The sequence below is a fragment of the Apodemus sylvaticus genome, chromosome X (assembly GCF_947179515.1).
Source record: "Apodemus sylvaticus chromosome X, mApoSyl1.1, whole genome shotgun sequence".
Lineage (NCBI taxonomy): Eukaryota > Metazoa > Chordata > Mammalia > Rodentia > Muridae > Apodemus > Apodemus sylvaticus.
In genome coordinates this window covers 96,016,457-96,042,433 of record NC_067495.1, presented here as the reverse complement: position 1 = coordinate 96,042,433, position 25,977 = coordinate 96,016,457, and the positions used below count along the sequence as shown (strand labels likewise).

The following is a 25,977-nucleotide window of genomic DNA, read 5'->3' as shown; positions in this document are numbered from 1 at the left end:
TCCGGTGGTGCCTTGCCACGCAGAAAGGAGGCAGGCAAACGCAGTCGGCAGTCAGCCGCAGGGAGCAGAGACAAAGGCGTCTACTGTATTTAGAGGCTTGCCTGTAGCTTGGGACTTAGGACAAGATGAAGGGCCATGACTAGCAACTACCACCTTTCGGCACCCACGCCTCTCTCGGGTCCTTCACGAAGCGGCTACGCGTCTACCTACATCCGCCGGGACGCACTAGGCGCGGCTACGTCAATACGGATGCCCGCAAAAGGAGGAGCTAGAGTTATTTAAGGAGTTCCGGCTTAGGGAAGTGGAGTGACGCTAGTGCCACTCGAGCGTGCTGCGCATGGCGCACACTGCGACACTTAGGTTCTGATGCCGACCTAGGGAAAATAGCGCCAAACACCGGGAAGCAGATGATTACCAAATGTCAGTTTTAGCTTCCTTCTTAGGTATGCCTTTACATTTCCAAATACATGCGGTTTTCATGCTGTGGCGTCAGTAGCAAAAGCTGCTGCTTTGTATGGCGGAAGGATAGCAAAGGATTCTAGTGTTTACACGTTTGTCACTAAACTCCACCGCCCACTGAAGCGGGCTGGTTAGGTAGGGGTGGGGCCCAGGTAGAAAAGCCGTTGGGTGGGGATGTTCTCAATGCTGAATTACGAATAAAAATTCTTATTTATTTCAAAAAATTCTAAACTCTTCCTTCTACAAGAAAAACCCTCCAGTGACTCACTCATAAGGGCTTGTTTGCGTAAAATGTGTGATATAGCGACCGAGCCTATGGGAAAACTGCTCAGCTGCCATTTTTTTTTTAAATCTCCCTTTTTGTTTTTCCTGTTGCTATCCCTTGAAATCTTTTGCTCTTATTGTCCGGCATGTTTCTTGTTTTCAACTAGTTTTAGATAAATTCCATTTCCAGGATGACCTCACTACCAAAAGGTGCAGTGGCTTGAATTTAATCTAGGCACTAGGAAAAAAGAATCTTCTTACTCACAAGATGTAATGCCAAAATATCTTTGGGTCCATAAACCAACACCAATCCCTGCTCTGTGGATTTCTTGCAGACTTGTTCCATCATGTTTTTTGCCCCCTAAATCTCTGATTATATAAGCCCTTGCACTTTGAATGTTGGGCCTCATGTTTGTATTATCTATTTGAACATAAATTTAATTAAAATAAACCTTAAAATCACAAAGTGTTTATAACATGTATACCACTCATAACTCTCCCAGCCCATCAATCCTATACACCTCAACTCTAACGTGAGCTAGACTATGGTGAGAAGCATTTTTACTTTTTTAGGGATATTTGTAATTTTGAAATTGCATTAATAAAAGTACATGGTTTTCCCTCAGTCCACAGTCTACATTACCAGAAAACCTGATAATATTATGAGGCAGGAGGTTAACTTTTGGAAGGAATAACCTCCTTATAAGGAACAATATTAGGTGGTGATGGTCAGTCTAGGCTGACCATCTTCATGACCTGGGAATCAAGATGAAAATAGTTTTGGTGAGAGGCTTGATAAAACATACTTGTAAAAATAGGTGGTAGTGGTCCCTCCAGATGAACCAGCCCAGGGCCCTAAAAACAGAAAAAGAAAGAAAGAAGAAGAAGAAAGAAAGAAAGAAAGAAAGAAAGAAAGAAAGAAAGAAAGAAAGAAAGAAAGAAAGAAAGAAAGAAAGAAAAAAAGAGAAGAAAAGAAAAAAGAAAAAGGAAAAAAGAAAATAAATAGAAAACAAGAAGTAGTGCTATCAACTCTGGATGAATCCACTCAAACAAGTTTCCAGTTTCAGGGACTTCTTGGTTACTGGCACATACACAGAGTACCATTATCCTTTCCCCTAGTAAGCCTTTTAACTTTAACGTGTCCTTAAACATATGCTGCATCTTCAATAGATTTTGGTGCCAGTTGTTTTCTTGACAAATTCTGGTGGGGATATGGGGAAAAGAAAAAGTTGGTGAAAGTGGGAACTGGTGGAATTGGTGAAACCACTATGGAAATCAGCATGGAGGTTTCTTTTTTTTTAATTTTTAAATAATATATTTACTTTTCTACTATTCCTATTATAAAGTTCTAATGTTTCCTAGATCCCTGCAGAGATTATGAAGAACAATATTCACCCTTTTGTCCCAGGTCATGTTTTCTTTTTTTTTTTTTCTATTACTCTTTTTTTTTAATTTTTTCCTTTATTGATACATTTTTTATTTATATTTCAAATGATTTCCCCTTTTCTGGGTCCCCACTCCCCGCAAGTCCCATAAGCCCTTTTCCCTCCCCCTGTTCTTCCATCTACCCCTTCCCTCTTCCGTGTTCTGGTATTCCCCTATACTGTTGCACTGAGCCTTTCCAGAACCAGGGACCACATCAGCATGAAGGTTTCTTAAAAAGTGAAAACTAGAAGCACTGTGTGACTCACATTCCCATTCCTGGGAACATACCAAAAGAGCTCCATATTCCACCACAGAGATACTTGCACATCCATGTCCATTGTGGCTGTATTCAGAATAGCTAAGAAATGGAATCAGACTGGATTATATGTCCATGAATATATAAATGGATAATGAATACACACAAAATATTAAAAAATATTTTTTTAAAAAATGACATCTACACACACACACACACACACACACACACACATACATACCTTAGTACCAGACATCAGGTGCCTTACAATGAGTTATTGATCAAAGAAACCTCAGTGGTTTCCCAAGTAATACATCTAATTTCTGTTGCTCTTGTTTTTTCATCAGAACAACAACAACAACAACAACAAAAACAGGTCCCCATGGCTACAGACATTCCAAACATTGAAATTTTGGTCACAGAACCCAAAGAAATCAAGCTGACAGCTAGCTGAAAGCTCCCTACCACCTGGCTAGCTTTCATAGTGCCAAAGCGTGCTATTTAGGCTACTGGAGAATCAAAAGCTATGCATGGTCTTAGGAAGCTGTGAACTACATTGTTGGCACATCAGAAAATATTTACCTAATGCTTCAATATCAGAACGACTGCTACTTGGGAATGAACTACTTTAATTGTATTTGAAGCCCATTTCACAGGAGGGAATCCATACCTAATACTGTAATTCTGGTCAATAATCCATAGTTAACAAAGTCATAGGTGCAAGGGTGGAAGCTTCTACTTGTACTGAGGAAGTTGTCTTGCTAAATAAACATCACACTGATTTATGGATATGTGTGGATTTTTTTTTTAGATGAGGGTCTCACTGTGTAGATCTGACTGGTCTGAAACTTGATATGTAGACCAGACCTGGCCACAAACTCAGAGCTGTGCCTGCCTCCGTAGTGCTTGGATTAAAGGAATAAACTACCACATCTTCCCTAAACATTCACATTTATACCCATGTGTTAGTGCTTCTCTCATCCTTGTTTAGCCTGGCAATAGTAGCAAACATCTTTAATCCCAGCCTCTGGGGTGGCAGGGACAGGCAGATCTCTGTGAGTTCAAGCCCAGGTTGGTCTATAGAGCAAGTACAGGACAGCCAGGGCTGTTACACAGAGAAATCCTGTCTCAGAAAACAAAACAAACAATGACAGAAAGAAAAGAAAGAAAGAAAGAAAGAAAGAAAGAAAGAAAGAAAGAAAGAAAGAAAGAAAGAAAGAAAGAAGGAAGGAAGGAAAGAAAGAAAGGAGGGAGGGAGGGAGGGAGAAAGGAAGAAAAAGGAAAGGAAAGGAAAGGAAAGGAAAGGAAAGGAAAGAAAAGGAAAGGAAAGGAAAGGAAAGGAAAGGAAAGGAAAAATGATGAAACAGTTCTGTTTGCAGTGGGTGACAACATGAAGACTTGTTTCAAAGAACTGAAAATAACTGCTGAACACTAATCTCTAAATGGAACATATGCATTTCCCTTTCAAGGTTCCAAAGGAACGTTGCAAAAATGCTGGCAGAAAGAAAATAAATGCCAGTTTGTGGGATAAACACTGTGAAACACCATCTTCTGTCTTCTTTATGTGGCATAGCTATTTCATTTATGAAGTCACAGCAGCTGTGGCTTCAGACTGAAGAACAATGCCAAATGAGATCAATAAGCATTCCATTATAAATAGGCAGAGGCATTTGGAGTATCATAGCTCTCTGAGGAACTAATGGTGGTAATTAGATGTTGTGGGAGAAGGAGTCATCACATTTGGTATTGTGGTCATTACTAATATGCTCATAGTATGGTTAATATATTCCCAACTAAACTCTTGCAAGAAACACTAATTATATTTAGTAGGTCACAAAAACCAAACAGATCCCCAAATAACAATAGCAAAATACTTGAAAGTAGGAGTGAAGTCTTCCTGCTACCATTTGCACCAGGGAGTCTGGAGACTTCACAGCCTTTTAAGCACAGCCTGCAAGGAGAGAGTGATCTTCCAGCATTGCTTTCACTTCTGAGCACAGAGGTAAGATCTCCACCTTCTCTCTGGAGGGGAACTGCTAGGAGCACACAGGGTATAAGATCAGTGGAGCAGCTGGGACAGAAGTCTTCACCCCACCATTTGCACCAGGGAGCCGGAAGACTCCACAGCCTTCTGTGATCAGTGGAGCAGCTGGGACAGAAATCTTCCTGCTGCCATTTGCACCAGGGAGCCGGGAGACTCCACAACCTTCTGTGCATAGCCCACCAGGAGAGAGATCTCCCAGCAGTGCTTTCACTTTTGAACTCAGAGGTGTAAGGACACAGGCTTATACGCCCACAGGAAAAAAAAAAAAAAAAAAAAACTCCAGCCAGAGACAACAATACCAACTAGCACCAGAGATAACCAGATGGTGAAAGGCAAGCACAAGAACCCTACCAACAGAAACCAAGGACACATGGCAACATCAGAACCCAGTTCTCCCACCACAGCATGTACCGGATATCCCAACACACCGGGAAAGCAAGAGTTGGATTTAAAATCATATCTCATGATGCTGATAGAGGGCTCTAAGAAAGACTTAAATAATTCCCTTAAAGAAATACAGGAGAACAACTGTCAACAGGTAAAAGCCCTTAAAGAGGAAACACAAAAATCCCTTAAAGAAATACAAGAGATCATGGGTCAACAGGCAGGAGCCCTTAAATAATTACAGGAACACCCCAAAAAATCAAGTGAAGGAACTGAACAAAACCATGCAGTATTTAAAAGTGGAAGTAGAAACAATAAAGAAATCACAAAGTGAGACATCTCTGGAGATAGAAAACCTTGGAAAGAACTCAAGAGTCATAGATGTCAAGAGTCATCAACAACAGAATACAAGAGATAGAAGAAAGAACCTCAGGTGCTGAAGATACCATTGAAAACATTGACTCAACAGTCAAAGAAAATGCAGAATGCATAAATCTGGTAACCCAAACCATCCAGGAACTCCAGAACACAATGAGAACACCAAACCTAAGGATTATAGGTATAGATGAGAGAGGATTTACATCTTAAAGGCCCAGGAAATATCTTCAATAAAATTGTAAAAGAAAACTTCCCTAACCTAGAGAAAACGATGCCCATGAACATACAAGAAGACTTCAGAAATCCAAATAGACTGGACCAGAACAGAAATTCCTCCTAGCACATAATAATCAAAACCCCAAATTCACTAAACAAAGAAAGAATATTAAAAGCAGTAAGAGAAAAAGGCCGAGTAACATATAAAGGCAGATCTATCAGAATCATATCAGACTTCTCACCAGAGACGATGAAAGCTAGCAGATCCTGGGCAGACTTCATACAGACCCTAGGAGAACACAAATGCCAGCCCAGGCTACTATACCCAGAAAAGCTCTCAATCATCATAGATGGCGAAACCAAGATATTCCATGATAAAATTTACACAATATCTGTCCACAAATCCAGCCCTACAAAGGATAATTGATGGAAATGCCAACACAAGGAGGGAAACTACACCCTAGAAAAAGCAAGAAAGTAATCTTCCAACAAACCCAAAAGAAGATACCCACACAAACATAAAAATAACATCAAAAATAACAGGAAGCAACAATCACTATTCCCTAATATCCCTTAACAACAATAGACTCAACTCCCAAATAAAAAGACATAGAATAACGAAATTTTTCTCATGTAAATCTTCAGTTTTATCAGAAAATATTTATAATTCCCCTTTTAATTAATTTAGTAATGTTTTTATGTCTACCATTTTATCTGCATTATTTTTCATGATAATCTTCAATTTTAATGTCTTTCTATATACTTTCTCTATTTTATCAGAAATGTTTTCAATGTAAATCTTTGATTTTATCACAAATGTTTCAAATTCCACCATCAATTACTTTAGAATTTTTATATCTACCATTTTATATGTAAAATTTTCCATGAAATAGTCCATTTTAACGTGTTTGTCTATTTATTTCTTGAATTTTACCAGAAATATTTTCCATGTAAATCTTCAATGTTATCTGAAATGTTTATAATTCCACCTTCAATCAACTTAGAATTATCTTTATGCCTATCATTTTATCTATATAATTTCCAAGATAACCTTTAATTTTAACATGTTTTTTCTATATATTTCTTCAATTTTATCAGAAATATTTTCCATGTAAATCTTCAAGTTTATCAGAAAATGTTTATAATTCCACTTTCAATCAACTTAGGAATACTTTTATACCTATCATTATTATATCTATATAAAATTTTCCATGATAATCTTCAATTCTAACATGTTTTTCTACATTTTGTACAATTTTATCAGAAATATTTTCCACATAAATCTTCAATTCTATCATAAAATATTTCTATCCCATATTTGAATTAATTTAGCAGTGTTTTACATGTCTACCACTTTACTCTTTAATTTTCCATGAAAGTTGTCAATTTTAACGTGTTTATCTGAAATATTTTCCATGTAAACCTTTAGTTTTATCATAAAGTGTTTTTATTTCCCTTTACTTCCCTTTTCAATAAATAAAAAATTAAAAAAAGAAAGTAGGAGTGAGAACTTGTTAGAAAGATCAGGTGTAACACAAAAGTGACAAGGGTAAGAGAGAGGGTAATGGGTAAAAAGCTAAATACATTCTACATAAGTATGTATCTGTCAATAAATTTAAAAAAGAAACTTCACAGAACTTACACAAAAGCAGACATTCAGACCACTGAAATAGAATAGAGAATACAGACATAAACCTTCAAAGACTGAAACACCCAATTTTTGACAAAGAAAAGGCAGTCTTTAACAAATAATGGAGGGGAAACTGCATTTCCATACGTCTAAGAACAAACCTAGATCATAGCATCTTGTGTGCACGCGCGCGCGCGTGCAAACACACACACACACACACACACACACAGACACACACAGACACACACACACACCAAACAATCAGAAAACAAAAACAAAATACCTCCAAATGAAGGAAAGATCGTCTTCATGTAAAATCTGAACTTGAACACTGCTAGAGGCATACATAAAGGAAGTCCTTAATGTACAGGTAAAGGGAAGCATAGGCAAAGGGTTCCTGAAAGGGATTTTATTATCACAGAAAATACCAAAAGTAACAAATAGGTTCTGTGAAATTAAGCATATCACTTGAAGCAGAATAAAGTATCAGCAGAGTGAAGAGACAGCTTTTGGAATTAAAAAAACAAAAACAAAAACAAAAAAAACAACCTTTCAACAACCATGAACTGCCAACAGTCTCTCAGAGAGGGATCGTGCTTCATGGAGCCCCTCCATGATATGCCAATGGGACTAACCTTGACTCGGTCTTAATGCCTATAACCACATCTGCAATAAGTTACTGTAATGACTGTGTTATGTTAAGAAGATGTACTTCTGCTATATATCATCTGATTCTCCTGGCCTTCCTTTTTCTTAGCATTCTGGCTGATTATGAGTTTCTGTATTCACTTCTGCCATGACCATAAGAAGTTTCTCTGATGAAGGGTGGGCACAAAAATAAATATGAGTACTTAGGTTTAATAATATGACCAATGAGCAAAACCCATAGTAGTAGGGAATTTAACATTATTATACTAAGCAAAGTAATTTAGATTCAAAGAGTCAAATGCAGATTTTTCTCTTATAGGTGCACCCAAGTTCTTAATTTTTACATGCATTGTATATATGCATGTACAGGTGTGAGCATATGTCTGCAAATTAGAAAGGAGACAAAGGGAGGGTAAAAACAGGTCTTAGAGAAGGAGGGAAAGAAAGGGGGCAGTAAAGGTAGTAGACTACATGTGGCATGAAAATAGAAGGGGGCTATTTTGGAGAAGAGCAGGCCAAAAAAATGGGTTCAGGGAACATATCAACCCAACTTGTCTGTGTAAATTCCATACTGAACCCATTTCTTCATTTTAAATAAATCACATATTTTTAAACTCTTAAAAGTGAAAGAAGAACTTTAAATGACAATTGATAGGAAATCACATTGAGTACAAACAATTGCAGGCATAATTTTCCAACTCATAGTACAACATCTGTCTCATTATTTATACAACTATGATTTGAAAACTCTATGCCACTATTAGTTGAATTTCAAAAAAACCAAAACAAAACACAAACAAGAAAAAACAAAACAGAAAACCTGATTTTTTTTTCTAAAGTACATGCATTGCATTACAGAAATAGAGGAAGTCCATGGTTTGGGAAATAGATTTTGCAGAGTTCCCATTTAACACCTGCCTGGAATTCAGAACTACTAATTGCTGCTCTTTGTGCAAGGTCCACAGACTTGGCCCCAAAGCAAGAGTGCATGCCTCTTCTGTGAAAATAGGAGTTTGAAGACACTCCCTCAAGAAGATGGACATGGAGCTGACATCAGGCTGACTCTCCTGCTCCCCAGCAGAGGCTAATAGTTGTAACACTTTCTGCACAGCAACTTCCAGAAAGGGAGGAGGCAGGGAGAGAAATGGAAGCACAGGGAGCTATGAAAATGCCTCCTTGCCACCCACTTATGTACATGTCATAAAACACATCAAGGCATACATTCAAATAGTCAGAGAGAAGTAAAATGTGTTCCTTCTTACTACCTTTCCCTTCTTCACAGACGCACTAATCTGGTGGCAGCCCCTTTGGGGCCCTGGTTGTACTAGGTCACATGCATATTACTTGTGAGCCTCTAGATAGAGCATCTTCACAGATTTCCTGGTCTCCAAAGGCTAATTACAGGTAAATATCATGTGTCCTTTATAACTTTCTATGGAAGCAAGCCTGGTAGTTGAATGTGATGAAAGTCAGGGTACATGGGACCATTAGGTACTGGTTCCTCTGTACCAGGAAAAGAGCAATTCAGGATACAAGATTCAGCATGGTTTTTATTATGGAATACATGTTCTCTTCATGGGGGTTATATATGAAGCAATTGGCCCTGTGGGTAGCTGTTACATGGCCTATGTGTATTTGATTTCTTGGTTAGTGCCTCAAATTTTGGCCAGGTCAATCAATGGCTTAGAAAGAAACAAACAATAATGTGGGTGAAGAGGAAGATGACTTCAAAGGGCTCCTTTTAGAACTTGTATCTGAAGAATTCACTTGAGAATCTTTCCTTGGTCTGAAGGAAAAAAAAGGTTAAGATATTAAAAGAGCCTCATACCCCGAGTTTCATCCCCAGGCACTGGGGTCCCATCTTGCTGAAGGATTAGGAACACTTATCTTTCACTCCTTTGATTCCCAGGCCTCACCTGGAATGTAAAGAGGGTTTCATCATCTCTGATGCATTTCCACTTGTTCTCAATATGCCTGGGGTGGGAGAAGGAAGGGTAGGTAACCTCAATTACTAAAACAAGAAAGATACACTGACCACGAAGTACCACCACTTAACCTATGCTACTCATTTGCTGGGACATGTGTACCAGACGTAGCACTATTGGAATAGTGAAGAAAGACCTGGTAGAACTCACAATGTTTGTCACCACTTATGCCTAGGATTCAAAGCAAAAACCACAGGGTCATGCCTAAGAATAATGGACCTTAATCCTCAGCCATTAAAAGAAAAGATCAAGAAAATAACAAATTGAAATTAAAAAAAAAATCCCATTGCTTTTAAATTAAAATATTAGCCATACCCTATAATTGACTACATTAAGGTATATAATTCAGTGATTTTTCTATGTATTGAAAATATATAACTGTAACAGATAACCAATTTCAGAACATTTTCCTCATCTTAAATAGAACAGCATTCTATGTTGTTTAACCTATGCTACTCATTTGCTGGGACATGTTCATAAATAGAATAAACATATATCATTGCTGTCAGAAGCCATCTAGGAAAGACTATGGCAAGCAAGTGAGTTTTCTGGAGATGGCCCACCATTTTGCATGGCTGTGATGAGTGCACTCTGAGCTACAGGGTCCTCAGAGACCCTCTTGCTGACTCCCAAGACTACCTCTTGCTACTGATATGCCTTTCCTGCCACTATTACCTAGCCTAATGATCCCTGGGCATCAGCCCACCATATTGGGCAGATTTCCTAAAGAATCAACATGAAAATATTCTCTCATGTAATAATGTTGTAAAGAGAAATTAGTGATTTTATCATTCCTGGTAATGATTTTATAGAATTCCTAAATTAATACAAGTAATCTCAAGCTCTCTATAGAATAAAAGCTGTAAAAAGAGCTCTGTAAACCTTCATGTGTCAAGGGCTAATTGCATTAGGAAATTAAAGCAGGCTTGGAACAAATTTATAATCAAGGAAAACATTACTTCTAGGTTAGGAATGAAGCCACTGTCTGGTAACTAAAGTTCACACACTGGGTATGGGCAATTTATTGTAGGTGTAAGGACAGAAAATAAATGACAGACTAGTCTACCTATACAAGAGTTCAAAATAATAAGATATAAGGCAGATGATTTGTCTCTTGACCAAATCATGGTAACTTATGACATAAAAATAATTGCTTTAAACTTATAATGAACTTATGGAGCTAGAAAAAGATAATGAATGTTTAGTCAGGTACTAGCCTTAATGGAAAGACATGTAAACAAATCTGTTGTAAGTCCTTAATCTATGACAAGAACTGTTGCCTTAAAATTACTATGTAAAAGTCCTTAGAAGTCCATGTGATCAATTATCCTGAGAAAGTATAAAAACTAAGAATAACAATAAAGTGGTGGTACAGCCTTCTTCAGCTTCATCCAGTACATGTGTCTCTATATGAGGGCTTTTATCCTTCCTTCCTTCCTTCCTTCCTTCCTTCCTTCCTTCCTTCCTTCCTTCCTTCCTTCCTTCCTTCCTTCCTTCCTTTCTTTTTTCCACTCCTCTCCCCTCTTCCCTCTCCTATCTCCCCTTTCCCCTCTCCCATCTCCCCTTTCCCCTCTCCCATCTTCCCTTTCCCCTCTCCTCTCCTCTCTGGGCCAGGAAGAGACAAGGAACTTCAATCCTCTTATGTGCCCAGTGAGAGGCCTGAATCAGAGAAAAGAAACAATGTAAATTTCTTTCCCCCTGCTCCTGCTAGTGCTATCTCTACTTACCAAGTGCTGCAACTATATACATTCATTACAAAGCTCAGATTTAGTTGTTCTATTTAGTTATTCATTTCGTTTTGTTTCTTCAGACAAGGTCTCACTTTGTAGTCCTGGCTAGCCTGGAACTCCCTATATAGACCAGGCAGCTTTGAACTCTTGATCTCCTTGTCTCTGCCACCCAAGTGCTAGAATCAAAAGCATCCACACAGCCTGCATTTTCTTGATTTGATGATTGATATGTAGTGCCCAGCTCAATGTGGTTGGTGCTACCTCTGCGCTGGTAGTCCTGAGTGCTCTGAGAAAGCTGGTTAAACAAGCCATGAGGTGTAAGTCAGTTGGTAGCATGCCTCTGCTTCATGATGGCCTCTGCTTCAGATCCTGCCTCCAGGTTCCTGCCTTGAGTTATAAACAACCCTGAGCTCCCTCACTCTTGGAGTGTGACCAGAGAACTGTAAGCTTAAATAAACCTTTCCCTATTCAAGTTGCTCTTGTTTATGGTGTCTTATCACAGCAATGGAAAAATTTAACAAAGAGAGCAGGTAAAAGGTGCTGCCACCAAGTCTGACAACCAGAATTCCATCCCCTGGATCCTGGTGGAAAGAGAGAATTGACTTTGGCAAGTTGTCCTACAACTTCCACACAATCCTCATGGCATGCATATACAAAATATAAAAAAATGTAGTTAATTATTTCAAATGGAACAGGTCCTTTTGTTATCAAATTCTAAGAATTAAATTCAATAAAATTAAAAGTTTTTATCAAACACATAAAAATATTTCTGACTCAGTGGATTCACTTCTCATTTCCCTCTTTGTATCTTTGGTACTCTGCTTGAAAACCAATTATTTATCAGTGTGAAAATACATATTTTTATATTTTTGAACTTTGCCAATTGTTCTATGTATCTGTAACACCTATGGTTATTTTTCATATATTTTAATATAAGTTTATAGTAATATTTCAATGAGGTTTTCAACTATCTTCTTCATTTTCAAGAAGAACCTATTTTATTATGGGTTCACTTTACTTTCATTTGAATTTTAAAAGCCAGTGGTTAAGATTATGATATGGTTTATATGAGCATATAACATGAACAAAAAGTTGGGGAGTTTTGCTCTCATAATATTGTTAAGTACTATAGTTCAGCAACAAAAGATACCCATCCACTTTTAAAATTGTTTAAGTTTTATTTATTTCTGCAATACTTTCTCATATCTTTGCTAAGCATGTCCCTGGTTATATTTCTTATTCATGATACTGCTAATGGAATTTGCTTTAAAATTGCTTATAATGTCACTACAAAATTAATGCACATTTTTAAATTTTTGGTCCAAAACTTGGTTTCATGACATCTGAATAGCTGTGAATTTCTATTAAAGCTCTACTTCTTTCAAATCAAGATTATTGCCAGCAATTCCCAGAACTTACTTCGAATCACTGTGGGTGTTCCAGCAAATCTAGGTATAGGACATTGTGGACCTACTGGTAGAGAAGGCCTTCCTGATCTCTGTGGGGCTGGCATTCCTCAAGATCATCTCATCATTCACAATGCACAGCCTGGAAGAAAGCAAACCCCTACTTTATTTTCATGCCTCACTAGCTGATTAATGTGCATTTCCCCTGCCAGGTTATTACCTTTGGAGAGATCTCCTACCAGCTTCATTAAATTGTAAATTTAACTCTACCTCAGTTACCCTTTCCAAAAGAAGTGGCCACTTGCACAATTTCAGAGACCACTAACTCACAGAGGAGACTTATAACTTGGCCAAGGTCACACTGTCAAGAAAAACAATCAGGTCATGCTTATAATCACTTACCAAAGATGTTCTCAGAGCTACCTGTTTGTACTTTATAGTATTGAGAATCTCTCAAGAGTATATGAATGCACCCTTGGCCCAAGGATGAATGGGTGTTTCTATATCCACTCACAACATAGTCCTCACCTGAAATCCCTGTCAGCAGTTAAGATGAATGTCCTGGTGAAGGCACGGACACATCCCCAAGACTTTCCTGCCACTTCAATGGCAACAAGCAAACAAAATGAAATGAGAGAAATAAAATAAAATATTGGGCTTGCACATGATTTTAAAACTCAGACACCACTCTTCAGTGAGAGCCAGACCAGACACTGTGTCACCCAGAAGGAAGCCAGAATGGGACAATTTACACTGAGAGGAATAAGAGAAACCAAACTTTATAGCCCTAATGCTTGAACTGTACAGGGTATAAAACAACATGTGGGAAACAATGAATCAGTAGAGAAGAAAATAGAATGAAGAGGGAAGAGGGGGAGAGAGGGAGAGTGGGAGAAGGGGAGAAAGGGAGAGGGGAAGAAGAGGAAGGGGATAGAGAGAAAGAAAGAATGAGAATGGGGCCAGGAATACTCTGGTAGGAACTTCTACCACAAGAAAGGAACCCCAAAAGCTCTGATAGAGATTCCACATTTACCTTCCTTGAATAATCCATTGACAGAGAAGCAGATCATTTTTTCCTGAAAAGAAAGAAAAATGGTAAACTAAGGTTTTGATTATTCTTCTAGCAGTTCTTACTTACTTGTACCCTTCAGACCACGCCTACAGGAAGAAGCAGGTACTCACTGTCTGGACACAAAGGTCTATTACATAGGAATTTAAATCATGCTGTGTTTTTGGCAGTTCATGGAGGCAGGTCACGATGTTATGTTTTTTGTGCTTCAGCAGCTGCATTCGCAAAGCTGTATAAAGTAGAGAAGCAACGATAGTGGTTAGTATACCCCATTGGGCCTTGTACTATTTTATTGCCTCCTTTATCACTTCATTACATCCTTACAGGAGTTCTTCAGCCTCATCATATTCCTGTTATCTTTAAAGTAGTCTTCTAAGCTGCTCCTAGGAGAACAAAAGAGGAACTTGAGGATAATTGTGTCATTCTGGATGGTTTCACCCCTGTGCATACTAGAGGTGGAACTTGCTGTTCTAGAATAAAGCTTCAGCTGGGATACTCACAGGTCTTCCTTATCGGAGTTAAAAGTGATGGCCAGGGAGAAGCAGGCATCTGCATCATACGCACTGAGAAGACTATGTCGATCACCATAGTCGTATATCAAGTAGTACCTGTGGGAAGTGCACCAAAGGGCTATGTCTGTCACAAGTCCCAAATGATACCCAAAAATTCTTACATGCAAACTTAAGCAGTGATAGCCCAGCCCAGTCCAGTCTTCTATTTCTCATGTTTTCAAGGCAACTCACTGAAGCATAAATTGTATGAGCAGATTCTTCAGATTCTCAGATCCTTTATAGCTTTCCTGAAATGGAAGACACTTTTAATCAAGCTGGTTGAAAAAGCTTCCTTGCTACTTTTTGCATTTGGATGCTCACTTCTCACCTTGTATGGTTTTATTATTTCCAAGGTGTTAATGTCAATTGTTGGGAATAATTTCATGCCATCCTGCAAGAAGGAAGATGTTAGGAGCACAGATGAGGGACATGGCATATGATGCCCAAGGAGCTAAAGAAGGCTTCAGAACAAGAATAAGAGCCAGGTGTGAAATGGCCCAGGAAATTTCATGGGCTTTGAGATTACAGTGGATGGCTGCAGGATATCTCCCGTTTCTCCTCCCTCTTTCTGTGCTTACAGGATATTTTTCACTGAGGAGAAGATTCATGTTATTTTTTTCTTTAAAGAATCCATGACATTTTAAATGGATAATAGTCTGGGGCACAAAGTCTTTTCTAGCAAGACACAAAGGGCTTGGGAGCATGGATGGAGGTCTTGTATTTGAAGAAGTGAAATGATGAAGGCAGGAACTTACTAAGTGTGATAACTCTGGAAAACAGTTCAGAATCGCACTGTGGAAAAAAAGCAAAAAACAAAAGCCATAAGAAATGACTGACATTTCAAGTCCTAGTAGTAGTTCTTCCCTGCCTGCCTGTGATTCTCCCTCTTGTTCTCCTCCCTCTCCTTACCTGCTACCCATGCCTGAGTAGCTCCCACCCACACTGCACTGGTCCCAAGAAGCCATACTGAGAGCTCAGTCTCCAGGGCTTCCTCCTCTCCCTGAATCTCTCCTCTTCCTCAGAGTCTCCAGAGAAGGCCTTTAGAGGATCAGGGCATAAGACAGAACCTCAGGGTTCTGTCATCGTGCTGTGTGTCCAGGAATCTTTGGAATAATGAGAAATGGAGTTGAGGGAGACGTGGCTCAGGAAGCAAGAGGGAGATGACAGGGGAATTGTAAATGGTGACAGAAATGGATAGTAAGGGAGGGACAGTGAAGGAAATATGAGAGAGACATAGAGTAAAGGCAAAAGAGGCAGAAGAAATAAAGCAAAGGGAATAATAGGAGATATTCTGTCTAGCCTGGGACAGAGGGATGGTGTAACACAGGGGAAAAGGGCTCCCCCACTGCTGCCTTTTCCTCCATCCCTGCCTGGCTAGTCCAGGGACCCAAAGTAGGAATGAAAGCATGCACCATAGTGAGGCTAGCAGAACATGCAGGCCTATAATTTTCCTCAGCGATATAGAGATAAAGAGCATCTCTGGAAGCAAGAACCATTGTCCAGAAGCAGAAGTGATGAGTACCCAGTTCAGCATAGATGGAGGCCTATGACATCCATTATGACCACTTTGTTCTCTTCTGAAGACTGTGGGCCTGTGCCTCTATGGGTGTGGGACTTCTCCAAGGAATCAAGTTGCTTGTTTCAGACTACCCATGGCTACTCTTACATGCTAGGTAGGATGATGAGCAAGGAAGGCTGGCCCATAGGGACTTAGGGACGGAGGGATGGAGGGAGGGAAGGAGGCTTCTAGGAAGCCAGGGGCTTCTTTCCCCTCAACCTCTTTTGCCCTCTCCCTTCCCTTCCTGCTCCAGGACGCCTTTGGCTCCCCAGTCATAGCCCACTCCTGGATTCCTGATCTAGAGAGCAGAGGTCCCCTGATCCAAAGGAAGACAGAGATCCCAGCAGTAGTCTAGAGGAAGTGATGTCCACGTCAGCATCACCTAGGACCTCAGCCCTCAGCTGGGGTAGGACAACCTCTAGGGCATCCTGGGACAGATGATAGGACCATTCAGGAACAAGACCAGAAGAAAGGCTCCTCTCAGGACTGGAAAGGAGGCCTGGTGCTGTTGAGATGCTCAGGAGTACCTTCTGGAAGAGGCTGAAAACTCATGAAAGTATGACACAACCCATGCTAGGTGAGGTGGGGTAGACAGGATAGTATCAAAGGAAGCCTGTGAGCAAAGCCCAGAGTACAGAGACAGGGGAGAGCAGGCCCTGTGGTCCTCCCAGAAGACCAGGGCTGCCTCCTCCCATAGTCTCTCAGGCCACCAGGGGGAAAGAGGTGTTAGCAGGTATATCTACCTTACATAGGAAGAATGGTCTTGGAAGGAGCTGCACAAGGGGTTCCCTTCTAGCCACAGCTGTTCCAGCTTCAGCCCTTTCATCTTCTCCAACTCCCACACTGTTCTTACCTGAGGACAACAAGAGCACTGGTAAAGGTGTTCCAGGCAAAGCCTTATAGATCTAGAACCTAGTATCTATAGCTCCCATCCTCATACAGGCAACTTTCTCTCCTCTTGCAGCCACACTTAAGAGTGTATACTGCCTTCCCCCTGTAACCCAAATATCAGCTTACCAAATTTCCTGAAAGGTTGAGAGTCTTGACGTGAGGGGCCTTCTCTATTAATTCAGACAAGCCATCTAGCCAGTATATTTTGTTGTTGCTCACGTTCAAGGACAACAGCTAATGGGAGTAAGATTTAGCATGATCATTATTATGTACTTTCTAAGAGACAAGCTTCCCTGCACTCCATCCCTTCTGGACCTCCACCCACATATCATCACTGGATCTTTGGCCTCACCTCGGGGAAATCCTCTTGGATGATTTGAAGGGTGGCAGTCATGCAGCTTCTTCTGTCCAGAAATATGTCAATTCCACGATTCACCAAGTCTTCAGCAAGTGGACAGAGAGCAGTTAGCAGGCAAAGAGAAGTGCATCTAGACCATAACCAGTGCAGACCCCTTCCAAGGAACCATCATCTTCCTCCTAGGAAGACCTGTGACCTACAATTATTGCTGTCAGTCATACCTTGGTCAAAGCGAATCTTTCTGAGGTATAGATCTTTCCTGGAGACATCATATCGTTTCTTCATACTCAGCTGCAGAAACGGATATGGAGAGAATACCTCTGAGGCTCTGGTTGTGTTAGTGACAGGGACTTCATTGAGTTGGAGAAAAAGGGGGAGATGTGGGGAAGCCGAAACAATGTGTCGTGAGTCTGCCTTACCTTTAGGGTGTGCATTTGTTCTGGTGTTAACTTATAATGTACAGATGCAGGCTCCCTAGATGAGTTTACATAGATAGCAATCTGTGTGAAGAGAGGGTAGGGTAAACATCAGGTCTTCCCTGTCCCAGAGACAGATTCATCTCTGTATGCAAAAAGTAGTTAAAAAAATTCCATTAACACCAACCCTTTTGTTCTCCTCGTCTCTTATCTGGTAGTTTATATTCATCAATTCAATGGCAGTTTTGGCATTTTGAACAAAGAATTGTATAGTGTTTCTGATGTACTGGAACTATAAGAGATAAAGACAACAGAGATGATGCTGGAGGCCAGCATCCTGCAGGGAGCCTGGCCTCTCCCTATCCCCTGTGTGGACAAACTGGGCTTCAGTGTTTATCTCTTACATCAACTGGTGTGAAGCCCACACTGCAATAACTCTGGAGTAAATTTATTAACCACATCTTGTTGTACTTTCTTCCATTTGGAATCTGGGGGCAAAAACAAGGAATAAGAGAGAAAACACACATGACATTTCAACAACAAATCAAATATATTATTTTTTAATATTTTTATTTTCTATATTCTTTGTTTACATTCCAAATGATTTCCCCTTTCCCGGATCCCCCCTCCCCATATATCCCATAAACCTTCTTTTCTCCATCCATTCTCCGATCACCTCCCTCCTTTTTCTCTGTCCTTATATTCCCCTCCAATGCTAGATCAATCCTTTCCAGGATCAGGACCCTCTCCATACTTCTTCATGGGAGTCATTTGTTATGTGATTTGTGCCTTGGGTATTCAGGGTTTCTGGGCTAATTAATGTCCACTTATCAGAGATTGCATTCCATGTGTATTCTTTTGTGATTGGGTTACCTCACTTAGGATGATATTTTCCAGATCAAACCATTTGCCTAAAAGTTTTGTAAATTCATTGTTTCTAATTGCTGAGTAGTATTCCATTGTGTAAATATACCACATTTTCTGTATCCATTCCTCCTTTGAGGGACATTTGGGTTCTTTCCAGCTTCTGGCTATTATAAATAAGGCTGCTATGAACATAATGGAGCATGTGTCTTTATTGCATGCTGGGGAATCCTTTGGGTATATGCCCAGGAGAGGTATAGCAGGGTCCTCTGGAAGTGTCATGTTCAGTTTTCTGAGGAAACACCAGACTGATTTCCAGAGTGGTTGTACCATCTTACAGCCCCACCAGCAGTGGAGGACCATCCCTCTTTCTCCACATCCTCACCAACACCTGCTGTCTCCTGAGTTTTTGACCTTAGCCATTCTGACTGGTGTAAGGTGAAATCTCAGGGTTGTTTTAATTTGCATTTCCCTAATGACTAATGATGTTGAGCACTTCTTCCTGACCCCCTTTTAGAAAAGACTTGTTATGTGGAGATAACTGGCACATTTTCTCTTTCCTTCCTTCCCTTCTCTCTCCCTCCTTCCCAAGTTTCTTTCTTTCTCTGAGGGGTGGGGGTGGTAGTGGTGGGTTTCCTAATTATCCTTTCTCTGTATTTCAATGATTATATTTTAAATAATAAAATCCAGTTCTTCAAAACTTATGTCACTTTTATAAGTTTCCACATGATTCTAAACTATTTCTTACCTGGCTGTCTGGCAAGACTTAAGAGCTGTCAAAAACTCTTAAGTTTGAGCCACAATGAGATAACTGCTGGGGAGCTTTTCCATGTTCTCTATAGTAATTTCTACCTTTGCCTTCCTCCTTTTCCTGAATCTATCTATCCTTAGATGTGATCAAAGTAACAGCAACTGTCCTGCCTCTCTTGTATGTTATTCATTGATGAGTACACTCACCATGATCTTGAACCAGCTCCCTAAGGCTTCACCCAGTATGCTTCTGACCATCTCTTTGTTGGAAAGAATTGTCTCTTGGCATGCTGAATAAGTTGCACCATAATCTTCTTTGACTCTGATGGTATAAGAGTTGCTGTGGGGAAATTGATAGTTATTTATAAATATTTGGAATTGCCACACAGTCTATTAAAAAGACTAGTCTTAATTTACTGACAATCATCTCTCTAGGTTAAGTAGGACTTCAATCACTGCTCATTTTTCTATTGAAATAAGAGAAAAATGCAGAGTTGTCCAATCCCAAGGGATATTACATGCAAGCAAGCTTGCCTCTTACTTACTATAATATTTGAGGGTCCCCATAGATATCCATTATCTGCATGTTTCCATCATTGTCCTGGAGTTGTGGAGGTAAAAAAGTATCCAGATGAAATTCATCATAAAGGTTGTCGTTTCCAGAACCTTCTTGGAAATAACTCATATCTCTTTCTTTTGCTTGGAGAGAAACTTTTTCATGATTTTATTCTAGAATTGAGAAAAAAGATACAAGTTTAAGCACACACTGATGAGCTACACTCAACACAATTTCAAAAAAAATTGAATATTTAAAAACAAAGCAACCACAAACCAAATCTAAAGCTAATAGAAGAAAATATTAAAGATTAGAGTGTTAGGTTTTTGAAAGGATAGAGCCGATAAACATTTAGATAGACTAACAAAGCAAAAAAAACCCTATGGACTGACAAATAATTAAGTATATAAGAAGAGAAATGAAAAGGGGACATTAGAAACAAAATACAAAAGAGCTAAGAAAATATTATAGATGATTATATAGCCCGAACTGGAAAATTTAGATAAAATAGATAAATTTCTGAACACATACAACCTATAAAATTTGAATCAAGAAAAACTAGAAAGTATAATTAGCAGTAATCAAAAACGATTACATAAAAAATGTTCTGAATCTGATTTTCACAGCCAAATTCTACAAAACAGATAAAGAGTAACTATCTCCATTTTTCCAGAACCATTCTAAAAAACTGTAATGAAAAGAACTTTGCAAAACCTCCTTTACAAAGCCAGAAGTATCTTTATAAAAAACCAAGGAGTTAGAATATATACACATTTTGCCTGCATGTATACATGTTGACCATGTACATGCCTTGTGCCCTTGGTGGTCTGATGCTCTGGAATTGGAATTACAGATTGTTGTGAGCCACCATGTAAGGGCCAAGAATTGAACTCAGGTCTGCAAGAACAACAGGTTCTCCAAGCCACTAATTGAAGCAACTCCACATGGAGGTACTGATGCTAAATATCTTCTTTGATGTGGAATAGGGGTACTGTCACAGTACTGTCTCATAATCAAAAGACCTTTTAATAATGAAATGATTTTAATTGCCATATTTTGTGGATCTCTGATGCTGTTTGAAAACCATCTATCTATATGTAGCAAAACTAAATTGTTAAACATTGACATTTTAGCTATTTATCATTTGAATAACCTTGAAAATACTTTAGTGTAATTAACTAAATTAGAATCTAATATGACCATGAGTTTTACTATTTATGAACTTGTATTACTTAACCATCCTAAACAGTTTTTAATAGCAGCTCTTAAAAGGACTGGGTCTAAGCCTTGTATTCTTAAATGAGTTGTTGCACAATGCCTATCCCAGAATAATAAAATTAACTTAAAATTTTTATCAGAAGATCCCAGTTCAATTTCCACCACCAATATGTTGCTCATAGCTGCTTGTAACTCTATGTTCAGGGTATTGGATGCCTTCTACTGGTCTCTGTGATCACCACTCATATATGTTGCTCAGAGACAGGCAACACAATCACAAGTACACACACACACACACACATGCACTCATGCACTCACTCACACACGCACGCACGCATGCTCACACACACACCCCCACACACATTTTAAAAAGAGCAGTAGTCAGTTTCATGAGGAAGCATGGAAGATACTGAGGAACTGTGAATGTTTGCTAAATGACTACAGAGACACAGTGCTAACAACAACAACAACAACAACAACAAGGACAATAAAAACAACAGCACGAAACTGAATTTAGGCATGCCAAGGAAAGCCAACAAAGCAAACTTTGCAGATTTAGCTCTGAGTTTTTGAAAGGCCTGGGGAAAAAAAGCTTCCTTAGAACATTTGGAAGGCCCTGGTGGTACCAAAATCAATTAAGTTAGGTGGGTACATCTTAACTGGAATACACCAGTCTTCCAAGGGAAAAACAATAGTTTCATCTTAATAACTCAAACACCCGTGAAATTTAGGAGATTCTCAGCTTTAGTTTATGGTTAGTGGATTGCCACTTTCACTCCAACTATGTAAGTGCCCACATCAGACACCTAGGCCACATCACTGCACTGGCCACACTGGTGGTGGAGGAGCTGTGTGCATGTGGTTTTAATGTCATGTTTTTAGAGACCTGGCAACTAAGGGTCCCTGAAGTCCTCATCCCAGCAATTAGAGCTAATTTTGCATCCTATGGCAGCCCTAGTGGGTGGCAGTGGCAGACAGTTCTGAGGTTTTCCTATTCTTGCTTGCTAGCTAGCAAGTAAACAAAACTCTCCCCTGGAAGGAGATAACTTCACTCTAATATGAAAATAAAACCTATACCATATTATATATGCTTTCCTGGAAAAGCAATGAATTAGCAATTAAAAAATAACCATGAATTCTGTTGAACGACATTACTGTTCATAAAATGGACTGAAATCTTCAGTCAACAATTGTAAAATGCATGAAGTGGGAAGAATTTTCTGGTAAGTCAAAAATGTAGTATCAGAAATAAAAAACAACCACGTTAGCATAGTAACAACAGATATACCTGAAAGAGGAAATAAAAGGGGATTTGGAAAGAATTTCAAGAAAAGTCAGAATACAGTACACGAAGAGATAAATTAAATGATAGTTTCAGGACGAAATGGGGCAAAATTATATGGTAATAAATGAAAGAAACATTTTTTAAATCATTTAAAGAGAGGTAGGAGAACGGCATCAAAATAGTTTTTCAAGATTAAATGTTTGGGAAATTTAAAAGGGAACGAAGGATACCAGATAACATACCATAGACTGAAAAAAAGGTAGTATGTATTATGCTGCACAGTGAGGCAGAAACCCAAGCATGCTGCAGGAAAGCTTGGCAATTCAAACAGTAGTACTATTTGAAACAGACATCATTAAGCAGGCAAGACAACATGTGTGACATTTTAGAATGATGGTCATCTGGGCCACAAATTGACCATGAATGGCAGCTATGAAGATTCAAAGGCACCTGTGGGTTTTCATGCCCCTCTACCACTGAAGTATGAGTGTTAATTTTCAGTTTATCACTCGCCAGCACCCCACCCCACTCCATACCCCGCTACCTTCCCCCCCTCTCCGCACCTTCCCCCGTTCCCCCCGTTCCCCCACCCCCCGAAGCTATGGCTGATAAAACAGCTTTTGGCTTTAAGTGCCAGACCTGAGAAAACAAGTCGTCTCAAGCCTTTCCTTTGAGTCCGAGAATAGCTCAGGTCTGCCATGACTGTGTCCGTAATTGTGACCCTAGATGCTGAGGGAAGTTTTCCCAGGATAAATCTTTCTAGCTTCACTAGGTTCATATGCATAGAAAACAATAGGTCTGGGCCCTCAGCTCATGGGCTCTCATAGCATAAGGGTGGAAAGTAGGAGGCAGAATCACCTCTGCCTCAAGCTTGATCAACTAACTCACCCAAGCCTGTTGTCCGAAGGTGACTCTTGAGTACAGTCCTCACTGTGTGGTGGGGATCTGACGCCTTAGAGATATGCGAAGTTGGCAAAGGGCATTTGCAAGGGGAAATGGCAGGCGAATGCCTTCTCCAAGAAGACATGAGGTGAGGGGTGAGGGCAGGGAATGGAAGCGTAACAGTGTACCCTCGGTGTTCGCTAGCAATGGAATGTTCAGGGAGCGGTGGACGGAGGCCTGCAAGGGTTATTTGTCAAATTTAGCAACCCTGCAAAGGTCTTTCTTTGCATTCGAGCGACCTACAAAAGGTGGTGTGTTACATTCTGGAGGCCTTCAAAGGTGACTCCTTAGGATCTGGGGACCTGTAATTTCTACCTGGCTGTGTCCAGTGAATACTTTGTGGAACTCAAACCTAATTACAACATCACTCACTGCTTTTGCTCCCACAAATTGTGATGGTTTAATGAGGTGCAAGAGTCTGTCTGGGGGTGATTTAGAAGTGCCTGGTGCCCTGAGAAGTCAGAGGAAGATGAAGGATGCCAAGGCATTGAACCTAAATTCTCTATAAGATGAATAAGTGCTCTTAATTGAGGAGCCATCTCTTTCGACCCCACTGTCTTTGTTGTTGTTTTGTTTGTTTTTCCAAAACAGAGTTCCTCTGTGTACATTCCTAACTGCCCTGAAACTCACTCTGAACACCAGACTGGACTCGAACTTAGAGATCCTTCTGCCTCTGGTGTGCTGGGATTTAAGGCATGCAATTAGCACTGCCCAGCTTTTCTCTGCTGCTTTTTTTTTAATTTATTTTATTCGATATATTTTTATTTACATTTCAAATGATTTCCCCTTTTCTGCTGCTTTTTGAGACATAGTCTCTCACTATCACTATTTGAGATTATCATGCTTTTTGAGACATAGGTCTCCCACTCAATCTGGGACTTCCTGATTTGGCTAGACTGGCTTGCCAGGTAGCTTCGGGGAATCTACCTGTCTTTGTTCCTCTGCCAAGGCAGGAGTTACTGATGTGTACCAATATACTCAGCACTAATGTGGGTGGTAGGGATCTCAGTTCAGGTTCCAAACACTTACCCTTTTAGGAACATTGTCAGTATCAAAGAACATGATGTGCCTTTTAACTATTTTCTTTAGAAACTGGTTGAGAGCTCAGATAAGTAAATGGTAAACACAAATCTGTTGGAAGGAGAACTATATCCATTTCTATTTAAAGGGCCTTAAGTAAGCCTCTTTTGCTCCCATAAAATGAACAATAATTCTAATCTTTGCTTGTGTCTTTGCTTGTGTTTATGTGTTTGTGCATTTCAGTACATGTACACAGTAATAAAGGAATAAAGGTGTCAGGAAGTGGGGAAAGAAGCAGAAAATTATTGATATTGTTAAGAGAATACTCATTAATGTTTTTCCTTCATATTTTATATGCTTCATAAAATTAAAAATTATCTTGCATTAATTTTACAACATAAATTATACTTAAGCAACATTTTGTTATTTCAATTCTACATATTTTACAGGCCTCTGAACATGCAGAAACATTTTTGGATATTTATTATAACAAATTTGTTAAGTGAGGGCTGGAGAGATGACTCATTGGTTAAGTGTTCTTCCTGTTTAACCAGGAAAGTTTGACTTTAGGTCCTCCCAACAGAAGGGAATATATGCCTGTTAACCTGCACTGTAAAGATGGTCAAAAAACTGATGAAGTCATAGGTCCTGGGGAAGGAGGATTTACTACTATTGTTTTGCTAAATTGAAATTCAGTCAAGCTGCCTTCTAAATATTGCTAAAGAATATTTATACCTAAAGAATAATGCTGCTCCCAGCCTCTAGAAGAGAAACTTCTTTTTTCAGTAATCAGAGATTGATAGAGCAAACCATATCAACCAAAATGCTGAGAATAAGTGACTCTTCAATCTCAACTGTAAACATGACATCTATAGTACCCCTCTCCAAGGCCCAAGGAATATCATAGGGGTAGAAACAAGCCCCTTTATTCCCTAATTTGCCTGTTGTCAAAGTATTTTATCACAGCAACAGAAAAAAAGGCGGGATTGACTGCCCATGATCTTTATTCCACTTACAGCAGAGAAGACTCAGCAGGGAAAAGGTGGCAAGAGGAGCAAACCTATGTTCTCTTCCCTCTTCCCTCCTCCCTTTCCCCTTCTTCCTCCTCCCTCCCTCTCCTGTCCTTCTTTCCTTCCTCCCTCCCCCCTCCCTCTTCCTTCCTTCCTCCCTCCCTTTCCCTCCCTCCCTCTTCCTTCCTCCCTCCCTTCCCCTCCCTCCCTCTTCCTTCCTTCCTCCCTCCCTTCCTTCCTCCTTTCTCCCTTCCTTCCCCTTCTTCCTTCCCTCCATCCCTCCCCCTCTCTCCTCCATCTCCTCCCTTCTCCCACCTCCCTCTCTCCTCTGCCTCCCCTCCCTCTCCCTCCTCCCTCTTTTCTCCCTCCCTTCCTCCTCCCTGCTCCCTTCTTTCTCCCTCCTCCCTCCCCCTCCCTCCTCCATCCCCTTTTCTCTTCCCTCCATCCTTCCTCCTCCATCCCTCCTTCCTCGTCCTCCTTCCTCCTCTGTTCCTCCCTGTCCCCCTCCTTCCCTGCCCTTCCTCCCTTTCCCCTTCCTCCCTCCCACTCTCCCTCCTTCCTCCCTTCCTTCTCCCTCCTACTTCTCCTCCCCTCCCTTTTCTTCTCCTCTCTCCTCCCTCACTCCCACCCTGCCCCTCCCATCCTCCCTACCCCTGCTTTCCTC

General features: G+C 40.0%; 1 protein-coding gene across 1 annotated transcript; it reads right to left on the bottom strand.

Moving 5' to 3' along the window:
• Positions 1-312: 312 nt before the first annotated feature.
• Positions 313-24,345, bottom strand: LOC127674593 (nuclear RNA export factor 2-like). Its single transcript, XM_052170301.1, has 18 exons — positions 24,313-24,345; positions 18,073-18,156; positions 17,856-17,960; positions 17,672-17,752; positions 17,474-17,543; positions 17,247-17,335; positions 17,021-17,128; positions 16,747-16,856; positions 15,201-15,237; positions 14,774-14,836; positions 14,638-14,693; positions 14,395-14,502; positions 14,219-14,277; positions 14,008-14,123; positions 13,859-13,901; positions 13,354-13,426; positions 12,894-12,967; positions 313-374 (listed from the first exon to the last, which is right to left on the bottom strand). The coding sequence occupies exons 1-18, from the start codon at positions 24,343-24,345 to the stop codon at positions 313-315; spliced, it is 1,371 nt and encodes a 456-aa protein (XP_052026261.1).
• Between the last annotated feature and the right edge of the window lie 1,632 nt (positions 24,346-25,977).

What these genes read in the sequence shown, in the direction of transcription:
- LOC127674593 (XM_052170301.1), bottom strand. Translation starts at nt 24,345, where the DNA reads ATGTTCTTTGATACTGACAATGTTCCTAAAAGG. An exon ending in AAATAATAAAACCATACAAG is followed by an intron (nt 14,694 to 14,773) that starts GTGAGAAGTGAG and finishes CTTCCATTTCAG; the next exon opens with GAAAGCTATAAAGGATCTGA. An exon ending in CTCATACAATTTATGCTTCA is followed by an intron (nt 14,503 to 14,637) that starts GTGAGTTGCCTT and finishes CACTTCCCACAG; the next exon opens with GTACTACTTGATATACGACT.